General features: G+C 40.4%; 1 protein-coding gene across 6 annotated transcripts in view; it reads right to left on the bottom strand.

The window, feature by feature from the left end:
- The window catches only part of PEX5L (peroxisomal biogenesis factor 5 like), a 119,192-nt gene extending 107,299 nt beyond the window's left edge, over window positions 1-11,893 (bottom strand). For all 6 annotated transcript variants that reach the window (XM_068954424.1, XM_068954429.1, XM_068954426.1 and 3 more), the window contains exon 1: window positions 11,725-11,893. In XM_068954424.1, coding sequence (XP_068810525.1) covers window positions 11,725-11,745 — 21 coding nt within the window. In that variant the 5' untranslated portion in view covers window positions 11,746-11,893. The remainder of the gene's footprint in view (window positions 1-11,724) is intronic.
- Window positions 11,894-12,309: the final 416 nt, after the last annotated feature.

The following is a 12,309-nucleotide window of genomic DNA, read 5'->3' as shown; positions in this document are numbered from 1 at the left end:
CATCTCTAAAGTAATTAGGTTTCTCTGCCTCCACTATTCACTTGGAAGGCTATTGCAAAACTTGATTGCTCTAATGATTAGAAACCTTCTTCTAATTTCCAGCCTAAATTTATTCGCAGCCAGTTAACATCCATTTGTTCTTATGCCAATTTTATCCTTAGCTAATTTAGGTTTTTCCCTATCTGGTGTTTATCTCCCTGATACATTTACATGCTGTGATTATGTTCCTGCTGAGCCTTTATTTTGCTAAATGAAATAAGCCAAAATCTTTTGGTCTCCTCTCATAAGATGGATTTTCCTTTCCCCTAGTCATCCTTCTTTGGACCTGTTGCCATGGCTCTCTTCTTGACCAGATGTGTACAAGGTATTCAGCTGAAAATTTCCTAATGAATTGTAAACCGGCATTGATATTTTCCTGACTCTTCTGGAAATACTTCTGCTAGAACTTGGACTGCATCTGTCCTTTTTTTTTTTTTTTAATGGATGTATCATATTGATAGCTTATAGTCATCTTACGTGTGCAGGTCCTCTTAGTCATTTCTGAATAATAGTTTACAGCTTTGGGCAGACTTTTTTTTGTTATTGGTGCTCGACCTCACATTGTGCTGTTTAATTTTGTATTGTTCCAACTCGAAGTTCACACAGTTTTCTCTGTATAGTGACCTAATCATCATCAGTGCTGACGATGTCTCCCAGTCTTGTGTAAACAACAAATTTAGTCACATCTTCCTATGTCTAGTAGGTTTATGAAAGAAGATATCAGACATCAGTTCCAACACGCATCCATAAAAACCTTCCCTAATAACTTTTCTTCAGTCTGATGGTACTTCCTTCAATGCTATTCTCTTCATTTCCCCCGTATGAGTTTCTTGCCCACCTTATGGTTTCTCTACTATTCCTCACTTTCTCCAGTTTCACTAATAATTTATTTTGAGGCACTGTAACAAGTGCCTGCCAAAGACCGTATAGATCAGATCAGTTATTTCCTTTTTCAAAGAATTCAGCTGTGGCAACGCAGAATGTTGTCAAGTTACTCTGACATTAGCTTCTGCTGATAAATTCTGATAGCATACTTTCCATTTGTCTATTCATTTGTTTAATTCATTTGTTTAATTTTTTTTGTCTTTTTTTTTGTCTTAAACTTTTCAGATTTTGAATAGCCATGTGGGTATCCAGGCTGCTAGTCACCTTATTATTTTGCTCACTTTATCTTAAATCTTGACAAATTTTCTAATGTCTTGCTGAATGGCACTATCTTTGACTTCATAAGCAGACTATTAAATATTTGCTGCTGTGCCTGCAATTTCATATACCAGTTCCGTCAGCAGTTTGGGATAGGGATTATACAATGTTCCTCTGAGCTTTTGTTTCACTGTATTTGTAATAATTACAGGATTCATACCCTCATAACCATTTTGGAACATAAATTAGATTATTGGCACCTGGGTGCTACTTTAAATACATTTTTCTGTATTGATTTCTTCTTAATCATGTAACTGAAAACCTTTCAAGAGTTGTTTTAATATTCTTTCAAGGTCTAACTAAGCTGTACTTTAGGCAACTTGTACTTTTGTCTATCCAGTAGACAAAAGTCTAGGAGCTGTCTAGGAGCTCCACACTGAGCACTTTATTTCCATTCCTGGTGTGCTCTCTGCTTAATCTTAGCATCTTAACAGCTGAGATTATTAACTCTGAAGCTTCTTTCACAATTTTCCCCCACTTGCCTGGGATGCAGGTTCCTAATACTCCTAACACCTCTGACCTGGAGAAAATCCAAGCCTCCCACGTTCCAGTTGTCTTCCCCTACTTTATCAAATGCTTGTTGATACAGACAAAACAATCTGGCTTACAGACCGTTTTTATTTATTTTTGCATTTAATATAAACAGAATCAACTTATGACCAATAAAGGTTATTTTCAATCATGATCACTTCTCTAATATTTTACTGTGTACCTGATCTAAGACTAACATAAAATCATATCTTCCAAGGCAACTTGATGATAAATTTTATGATCTCACTTCCATGAATACTTGAGTCTTAACACTGTTAGCCTCATTTGTTCTTTAATGTGTATGTGGGAAGTCATAGTTTCCTTTGAAACAGTTCCTCATTACATACAGCTCTATCTATAGCCAAAACTGGTCCCTCAGCAGACTTCTGATAGTACTCCAGCAGTACTTTTTTGCTCTCCTTCTCCAGATTGATCTTGCCTCCATTATCATTATCAGTGTTAACATTTTCTTATTTTTTTCCAGTTAACACGCCAGTGATACATAGTACCGTGGCATCTTCAACTTCTTTTTTTTTTTTCCTTAACAGCACATATCTTTTATTATGAGTTCTCTGGGGTTAAGTGTTCTTCCACTGTGCTTCCACGTAGCATCCAGAAGTTTTCTAATAGTTCAGAGTCCGTTGCTTTGTTGCAGAGGTTCAGGCAAGTTTATGCATCCATTTCAGTTGTATGTTCCTGGCTCCATTACATACACCTGGCAGATTAAGGGCTGCGCTAATATTAACAATGCCTTCTACTGTCCAGAACAGTAACAGCACCTCCTTCCTTCCTAATCCCCGTTCTTCTGTCCTTCTTTTGTATGTTGTGCATCATCATTTACCTGCTTTCTTTTGTCCAGCAATCTAGAGATGATATGACTCTCATCTAACCTTCTGTTGTCATTTTTATTTTGAGAAGTGTTTTTAACCTACTGCAGCTGGTCATTCTTCCTTCTGTTTCTTTTTCACAGCCGTCTTAAAATTGTCCTGCTTCTTGCAAGGAGTGTTGGATGACGAATAACAAAATGAAAGATCTCATCTACATTTGAAGCCCATAACTGGAAGATTATCTTCCCTGTTAAACTTCAGTGAATTACAGCAGAAATAACTTCTCACTTTAATGAGACGCATGTTGAGCTACACTTATTATTTTGTGAATCATTTCTATTACTGTAGTGTCCAAGGTCTTAGTGAAGGCTCAGACCATCCTCCTATTTTACTTAAATAATAATCATCTGTTCTTCTGTGTAAAACCATTACTGCCTTTTTTCAGAGCTTCTTGTTGTAGGATACTCCCTTGGAGTTCAAAAGGCACTGGCAGACTACCATCATATCAAAATGTGATATTTTCTATCAATGTTACACAGTATTCTCAAATACTAGAGCTTTGATTTATTGTAGTCTTTGTGTATTCCTATGTTGTTACATTAGTAACATGGAACTTAGTAAATTCAATAAACTTGAACTCTTAATATTCCCTTTGTTATTCATAGCTTCCTGAGAAGCTGACCTGTATGTTCCAGGGTAGGCTTAAACAGGCAAGTGTTATCTCTCCGTTGACTTTTAATGAACACTTAAAGAGTTCCTGAACCTTTTCCTTGATACAAGTACAAGTTGGAAAATGTTGGATTAGAAAATGCAATTAGTACCAGCTACTCAGGATATACTGTAGTCACTAGTTGACACTGTAACTTTGGGACCTGACTTGGTGACTTTAGGAAGACAGGGATTAATGTGAAGAGGCTTGGAAGCCAATTATATTCTTGTTTACATTAGTTAGGTTCACTCATGGAAATAAAGACACAGCTGGCTCTACTGCTGTTCACACCTAATCACGATGCCTTCTACTTGTTCAATTAGATAATAGCGTGAATGGTAAGGCAAATTTTAGAGGTTTTCTTCAGCTTTTGAAAACTAGTCTATGAAGCCAGGATATTGATCTAAGGGGGGGAAAAAAAAACACAAAGAAAATTTCGACTAGTCCTAAAATAAATGCCGGTCAAAAACATTCTGAAGTTGTTTCTAAATGTCAGTGGATAAGAGTTTTAAAATTTATTTTATCTAGATTGTAACAGAAAGCAAAGTCTTAACATCAGCAAGAAAGATGGTATATCGGAGTTCATTACACAGAACTTTCTTTACGTGTGCTTTTACCATCATACTGACAGATGCTATTATTTTGTATGTTAATGGAACGATGGTGCCCAAAGACTTTTGTCTTCATATAGGCTACATTATATTTAACAGCCATACTAAGACAAGAGACCTTTAAGGGACTGATGTGAAGTCAACAGTGGCAAGTTACCGGAAAGTAAGAGACAACTCTCGAAGACAACAAGTGGACATGAGGTAGCAGAGTGTTTCCATGTTTTGCGTAGAAAGTCTTCTTATTAGACTGTAGTGTGGCACTTTTGTCTAGGGATTGCTAGTATAGACAAGCATACGAGAGAAGAGAATTTGTGGACGTTGATCCACCCTACAGACATGCTGTAGTGGCTACAGGTAAAAAGACAGATGGCTCTTTTAAAGCCTGCTACTTTCCTCTCTTGTTGGTCGCCTGTTGTCTCCTAGTGCAGCTTTAGTTTGTGGGCAGTGGGATCTGTTGGCAGTGAAGTCCTCAGCACTCAGTTTGCTTCTTTCTGCTTGTGGCAGTGAACCTCAGGTAGGAACATTTTTGCATTTGCAACCAGGTCCTGGTGAGAGGTGGCGCCCCCACTGGGAGTAGCATGCGGTGATGGCATGGGGGAGCTGCTGCCCTGCTGCGGGCACCATACACGCAGCTGCAGTGCAAATGTGTCAGGAGGCCAACACTCTAGAGAGAAGTCTTTGACAGTGGATAAGGAGGAGAAAATGACCAAATAGGATAAAGTGAGAGAAGAAACAAACAGGGCAACTCTGTCTGAGAGACTTGGTGGGACATAGAGAGGTGAAGAAAGCAAGCTTGGGGCTTGAATCTAATGTGCCAGCCCAGTGGAGGTTTAATCAAAAATGTTTGGAAGCAACTGCTGTAATACTAAGACGTGACTAATCATGCAAGCTTTGGAAAAATCACATTTAGTGGCTAATGTTAAACTTTGGTTCGAGTTTTCTATTTGTGTCTCATTACCGTCTCATCAGCTTATGATAAGACAAGTTTTTTTCCATTCAGTATAATATGTTTCAAATGCTTAATATTTAGACTTTATTTATATGCAGATAAACTATTTGAAATGAAACTCATGTACTAATGACTCAGAATTTCATAAGTCTGAGAAGAACAGCAATGAGCTGCTTGTAATTGTAATATGGTCAGTGAATGTGCTGAATATGGTCTTTATGATCCATAGGTGTTTCATTAGTAATGTTACCAGACAATGCTAAAAGTCACCTCCTAGTTTACATGTCACGACACCTGATTTGGAAGATAACTACCTCTATCTGCTTTGCAGTATCAGCTATTTTCAAAATAGAAAGTGCAAGCCTATATTCTGTGATGCAAACAACTAGTAGCTACTTCCTGTGCTGGGTATGTAAGAAAAACAAACTGGTCAGATTCGTTCTAGATAACAACCTAATGTTTCTACCACTTTCATTGCTAACTATTGCAAAAAGGGTAGCAAATTAAATTAGTCTTAAACAGTGAGATCTGTTTTAGACATTGAAAACCATTGTTAAAGTTTCAGGAGACTCAGCTTACTGAGAAGCAATATTTGTATAAATTATGAACTGTCTTCTGGAGATGAATTTTTTTAAGATTGCATATCCTACAGTGAACTCTTAAATTTCTGTAAGTGGTTATCTTATCTCTCCCATTCATTCATGCACCTTGTCCTGTTTGGATATTTTTGTCCTAATCTAGTTTCAATGGCGTTTTTTCTAACTTTCTGGCCTCGACACTTTGCATAGCAGTTTCATCTGCATCCCTCCATTCTAAGACTTCGGGCTTACCATTTCTCTTTGTCTCTCTGTTACATTAACAGTGGGCCCAATTAAACTGGTTTTCAAACTTGCAACGTATAAGCTAAATAACCAAAATAGACTGGTGCATGCACGCTCTCGCGCTCTCTCTCTCTTTCTAAAATGGGTAATGTATGCAAAACAAATACATGTGCACACAGACACAAACCTTGGACGTTCTGACTGTCAGCTGTATAACAGTAGCCAGCTCTGCTGTACGGACAGTTGATATCGGTGTGTGTGAGACAACGATATCTGTGCATACGAGTAAAGACTATGCTCACGAAGCAGAGGTTAAAAAATTTAGAACTTGATCCTGAAAAATCAAAGCACTTGAGTGATTTAAACCTGAACTCTGCCAGTAAAATCACTGTAAGTCTTTGTGCAACTTGGTGTTTTACTGTTGATGATCAAACCTGGGTTTCAGTAAATTGTGTGGGTGTGTCTTATGCCAGTTGAGAATGTGATTAAAAAATTAACTACTATTCAAGCATAGTATACATGCCAGGTAATCAGAATGGACAGTTTAGGTGAGGCAAAGTGGACACGTGGAAAGGTGATTGAGCTTGGTCCAGCTGTATGATGAAGCCAGAGGTAAAATCCAGGTTCCTAGATGTCTAGTTTGAAGAACTAGCCACTGCAGCATGCAGGGATGATAAACTGTGATGATGATAATGGTAATTTTAAAAAATAAGGTGTGATTTTTTGAGCAAACTATGCCTCTTTTGTGAAAGTTCAGTATGGGAATTAAACTGCCATGTTTTTAAAATCTATTTTTCCTGCTGTTTTTCCTTGTTTTGAATGCATTTAATTCTAGATTAGAGGAATGGATCCTTTCTTTAGTAAGAGTTCCTCTTAATTCACATCCAGCAAAAATATGCTGGATGCTGAGAGTTTCTGAGCCATTGCAAGATTTTCTGCTAGGTTCTTGTAAAAAAAAAAAAAAAAAAAAAAAAATTAATAGCTTCAAGGAACGCTTGTCTATACTAGCATTGCAAATACTCACAATTTGTACCGTTTCAGTATGCTTCTTAGCCGAAAGCAGTGTATCACCTACTTTCTTTGAATGAACTTCCTTCAGTGAAAACAAGCTCATTATTTTTAGCTTGTTTCACGTATAAGCAGTTCATAATCTGCTATTCAAAACTTCAAAAGCGGCTAGTGAAAATATCAAAACAAAAAGGAAAACACACTGCCATCAACACTGCCCTTGTATTGTGAGCACTTTTAGAAAAGGCTTGTAATAATGAAAATGATCAGTTTATCATGATGGAATTTCAGCAAGGTTAGGAGTTGTGATTCAACAACATCGCTAAGGATCAGTTGGCGTTCCAGCTATGTACCCAGATTTTTAGAGTTTTGTACCTTGAAGTTATTAAATGTCTTTTGATCTTAACTGCTGAACAAGATCCAGTGTAGCGTTGATTTCAGTTCTGTTGTGCATATTCTTTATAGGGCATTTTATTCATGGAAAAAATGCATAGCTGAGAAATTTCAATTTTGTAATCATAATTAATAGCTTGGTTTTTATTTATTTTAAGTAGTAGTGTAACCAACACTATTGCAGTATTTTTAATAGGTTAGCAAATAGGTAAAGACTTGACCTACAGTTGCAGCTAATCTTGAGACAGTTCTGCTTCACTTCTTCCGGTAAGGTAGCTGTGCCCTAAGTACTGGGAAATCAGTGCGAAAATGCTTTTCATTCATTTACCAGTGCTTTTCAGGCCTAGTGAAACATGTGAGGCCCTTGCGGTTTGATCTTGCAGGAACTGTCACGTGCACGTAGTTATTCCTATTGTAGATCCACTCAGATCGTACATGCATGTTTGAAGACTGGGACCTTACTGAAATGTAAATGAGCAATATGTGTTATTTCCTCTAAATGTGAAATGCCCATAACAGAATGTTAAATATCTTTAGCAATCCACAACACGGCAGATAGGGGCACAAAGTGGATTGCCTGTGCAGTTAAAGGTTTAGGAGACTGTAGCTATCTGATCTGGAGTTTGGCCAAGGCACCGTGACTAATAAGCCTGCTCTTGCAAAAAGGTGCCAGAGGAACTCTGACAGCCATGTGCGATCAGGATTTCTGCTTTCTCTAAATTAAGACATCTCCAAACATAACACGGGCACATGTAAAAACCCATGCCAACATTTGGCAAAACAGCTCTCCTGTTCAAGCATTTCTGTCGGAAGCTGTATAGAGCGTCAAGGCAAGGATTTTTGAAAGGATTTATTCAGTTTCCTCTATTCTCAAGTAAGTCGATGGGATTTTTGTAACAGATTTTAGTGGGAGAAGGTAGGAGGCAGAATGCTGCTGAAAATCCCATTCTGTGATTTTTAACTTACCCTCCATCCTTTTATAAAACTCTCATTAAAGTCAGTGGGGGTCAGTGGGGGACTGAGTCCCGGTATATAATACAAGGGAAAAACTTTGAAACAGCTTATGGTTGGTTGCTAAAATGATAGACATTTTAGAACAGTGACTGTGGGATGAATTCAGCTGCTGTACTGCTTCCATCTGGCCTGCTACTGCTCCCTCGAAGAAGAGGGGAAACAGCACACACTGGGTGGCACACACTGTCCAAAGAGAGACATGCTCTCTCCTTCACCTGTATGTCTTAGCATTCAGAGCCAGTACTTTCGCCACATCTGTGTAATCCCTAAAACCTGGTACAGAGCCCCCAGAATGACTGAGGCTGCGACCCGGAGTATGACACAGGGTGCCTGTGTAAACATCAGGTCTTGCCCTGTAAACATCTAATTTTACGGAATTGAACAGGGCTACTTGCCCGACCGAAGCTGTCTGTTTGGAGGTAAATAGTCTGTGTATCTAATCTGAAGTTCTCTTTCTCATGCAGAAGTCCCATCTGAAGGTGCAGGTTTCAGATGGGTAACGATGTGCCTGGGAAGCTGTGCCAATCCCTATTAAGTTTTAGATAGTTAATGTGCAAACAGAAGAGTTTGGTAAAAAATACGCCTAAATCCAATGTTTATGTTACTGTGACAGTGAGATAGTTTTGAAGGAATTTCTGTGGCTCTGTACTTCTCTGCGTCCCATTTTCTGTTCATGCTGCGGGCCCTCTTGAAGGCCACTTTGCCTCTCTCCTATTATTTTATGTAAAAATGTGCAGTGCGTAAGTTACCCAAAGGCTGGCAATGCAGAAAGGTGCCAGGAAATGTGAAGACAGTGGTTGAACGAGTAACACACCTTCTTTTTAAATTTTTTTGCTGTCTTTGGAATTTTAGCTTAGGACTTGTCCAGTATTTCTGTGTCGTGAGGAGTCATTTACAAAACAGTAAGAGGGAAATCTAAACCTTGGTGCTTGGAATAAGCCAAGTGCTTTTCAGGGATTCAGAAAATAAGATAAAATACTATCTGTACTGTAAGCTAAGAATTAAGAGGAGATGCATTTCTCATGGCCTGATGCAGTGAAGCACTTTAGGTGCCTGCTTAACTTCAATGGGGCATAGACACCAAGTGTATTTCATCTGAATGAAATTCATTGAGCTTAGTCAGAGACTCCCCATCGAAGCTCAGACTACTCGAGGCCTATCCGAGATGGGTAAATTCTCAGTCTGCCTACTTATGTTCATTACACAGTTATAGTTGCGAATGTTCTCACCTTTCTAAAGTCTTTCAAGAATTAGGTGAGTTGCGGCTAGTTATTAATAAAACATAGTCTCTGTAAACATCTTTTAAAGTAATTGGACTGATGAAGAAATATTTCTGCAGATTTTAATTACGAGAGCAAAACACTAGGAGAAAGGAATATAACTCGTGGCTTTCTAAACCAGTTCCTACATGTTATCACCATAACTTGAGAGGAAGTTTTGCCGTAAAGAATGGAGGATCAGGTGTTATATATATAAGCACCAGTTAGCATCCAGATCAATGCTCCAATTTCACTTGAAAACAGTGGCAGCTCTGAGTGCTCAATATCTTTAGATACAGGTAGGACTGGCAGGTAATTGCAACTAGTTTTCCTGAAGTTAGTAGCTAAGTCTTACTATATGTCACAGAGATATTAAGAAATGATCTGTAATGCTTAGGATGTCTCTACGTTTTCACTTGCATGTAGCTTGGTACCATACTTGCAGGATAACTTTGATGGTTTTTATTCCAATGTGGTTTAATAAACATTATAACAGAGTATTTCATTGGAAAGTGAATAGCTCTTTATTTTCTTTATCTGACTTGCTTAAAGACTCTCAGGTTATAGTAAACGCAAACATTTTCCTAATGCTTTAGGCTTTTTTCAGTTGTGGTCTGAAGAACATTAATTCTTCCTATTAGAACAGAAATACATTAAGAAGTGCAGTTGAGGAAGTCAGTTGGGTTTTTTTTGTTTTAACGATGAGAGGTGTATTGAACAGTATTTTTGATTCAGCAAACTTTTAAGGAAACATGGTTAGACTTAGATTACATTTGGGCTAGAAGGGGATATGTTTTGAAAGAAAATGTGAAGAACATCAGTAGTAACATCTTTGTATGTTCTGAAATGGTTTTGCTATTAGAAATTTAATTTCCAATTTATGTTATCTGTTAAAATCCAACCTTTTAATGACTCAGATAATTTACAATACCACCAGAGACCTGAATACTCCATTACATTGCCTTTTAAGAAGTGTTATATGTTTGTTGAAACCTTGCAATGCATTACTCATGGCAAAGAACTTTGGCTTTTTTAAGGGTATCAATATATATTTTCTAATATCCAAGTCAATAACAACAGTTATTGTGTTTGTTTTACTGTAAGACAATGAATACTTTAATCTTATTATCATAATTAAGTAGTAATATTTATACTCCTTTCATTGATTACTTCTCTTGTTAAAACCTGTTTGCTTTCTTATCGCAGGCAATATTATGACACGCTATCTGTCGTCGTTGAGATCAGATAACACAAACATGAAAGAGTAACTGGTATCACTCAGCTCTGGAAAGCCGAGTGCTGCTGAATCAGAGTCCTCGCTTAATGCACATGTATTGTACAAAATCCTGTGGTTGACACTGACTTAAGTTTAATGTTCCTGATGACCATTCAGCAGATTTTAAAATGCTATACAGAATGACACCAAACAAAAGTGGTCAGGTCACACTTACTAAAACTGCAGTTTCTGTGTAAACAGCCTTAGTACTGACAAATGCTACATGCCAGACTGGTGCTACTGTACGTGCTAAAAGCATTTGATCATTCCTGGCAATGAACACAAAGCCAGACTGGGTCCAAAAGCAAAGAAATGTATTTGTGAGATCAGTGTAAACCTTAACTCCACTTCAGCATCTCCTCCTCCTTCCAAATAGACTTGGCTTTCCAAGGAAGAGCCATGTGAAGGAGAGCGGGAGTCAAGGTTAAAGGCATCACGTCCAAAGCACTAGTATGTTTTGATCGGGGAGAGGCATTTTCTGCTACAGTGATGTGGACCAGTAGGACCAAGAGACAAGATTTCTCCCAAAACCGGTGCACTCACTTGAAATTCATTCTACAAAGTCATTCTAGGGCTTAGCAGAATGAATCCTCATCCCAGGTTGGGGGGGGAGGAATAGAAATCCGTCACCTTTACACACAACACATTGTGCAAATTCAGCGTGGCATGAAATTTTGGCCGATTTTGCACAGCAAGTGCTCTGTCTTTTCCCTTAGTGTTTGCCCTTCACTTGACATACACGCAGAGATGCATCAAGAGGATGGCAAGCGCCACATGTCGCTTAAAACATGCCACAGAAATATTTGCCCTGGAACGCTCCCTTGAACCTGTGCGCACCAATACGCACCAAACTTCCCCTAGTTACAAAGTTGGCAGAGCCCCTTTCCCGTGCTCCCCCTCAAGCGCGGTGTGACCCCCGGCAGGCTTTTCCCTCGCAGCCCCGGCGGGGAGCGCCCCGCTCCTGCGGCGCCAGGGCACTTGTTGCGCGGTGCCCGGTGGCCTCTCCCCTCCGCTCGGCCCGCGGAAACTTCGCGGCAGCGCGTTTCGGCGGAGGCCGCGCAGCGGGCTGCGCGCAGCCGCTTACCTGCATGTGGCCCTGGTACATGCTGCTCCGGCTGGCTCCGGGGCCCCGCAGGCCGGCTGGCTGCTGCGGGGGGGGACTTCGGTGCGCCTGACGGAAAGGGGGAAGGAGGGAGAAAGAAAGAAAGGAGAAAGAAAAAAAAAAAGCCTAACCCTGAAAGAGCTATTTTTGCAGAAGATGCAGTCTGTCCTGGCAGCGCCTCTGTCGCTTTCAGTAACCCGGGGATGTGGGCTGCTTCCTTCCCTCCTTTCTGTCTGTGTGTGTCTCTCTCTCGCTCTCTTTTTAATGCGGTGCTGCAAACTGCACAGGAGCTGCTCCGTGCGGGGGAGGCGGGCCGGACCGCGGCGGCGGCGGGGAGCGCCGCGGGGCGGAGCGGGGCCGCCCGCGCCGCGGCCTCGGCTCGCCCCAGGGCCGGCCAGCCCGGCCGCCGCCCGCTCCGCGCCCCATCCGGGCACGCGCGGAGCCCCGCGCAGCGCCGCGGCCCCATCCGGGCGGAGCCGGCGTGCGGCGGGGGAAGGGGCCGCGGCGCGGAATAGGGTTTCTTCCTTTCCCCCCCCACCCCCCGCCGCCGTGGCCAGAGGGGCTAGT

Source organism: Struthio camelus, chromosome 9 (genome assembly GCF_040807025.1).
Source record: "Struthio camelus isolate bStrCam1 chromosome 9, bStrCam1.hap1, whole genome shotgun sequence".
NCBI classification, from domain to species: Eukaryota; Metazoa; Chordata; class Aves; order Struthioniformes; family Struthionidae; genus Struthio; species Struthio camelus.
This window is presented reverse-complemented; position numbering and strand designations above follow the sequence as displayed.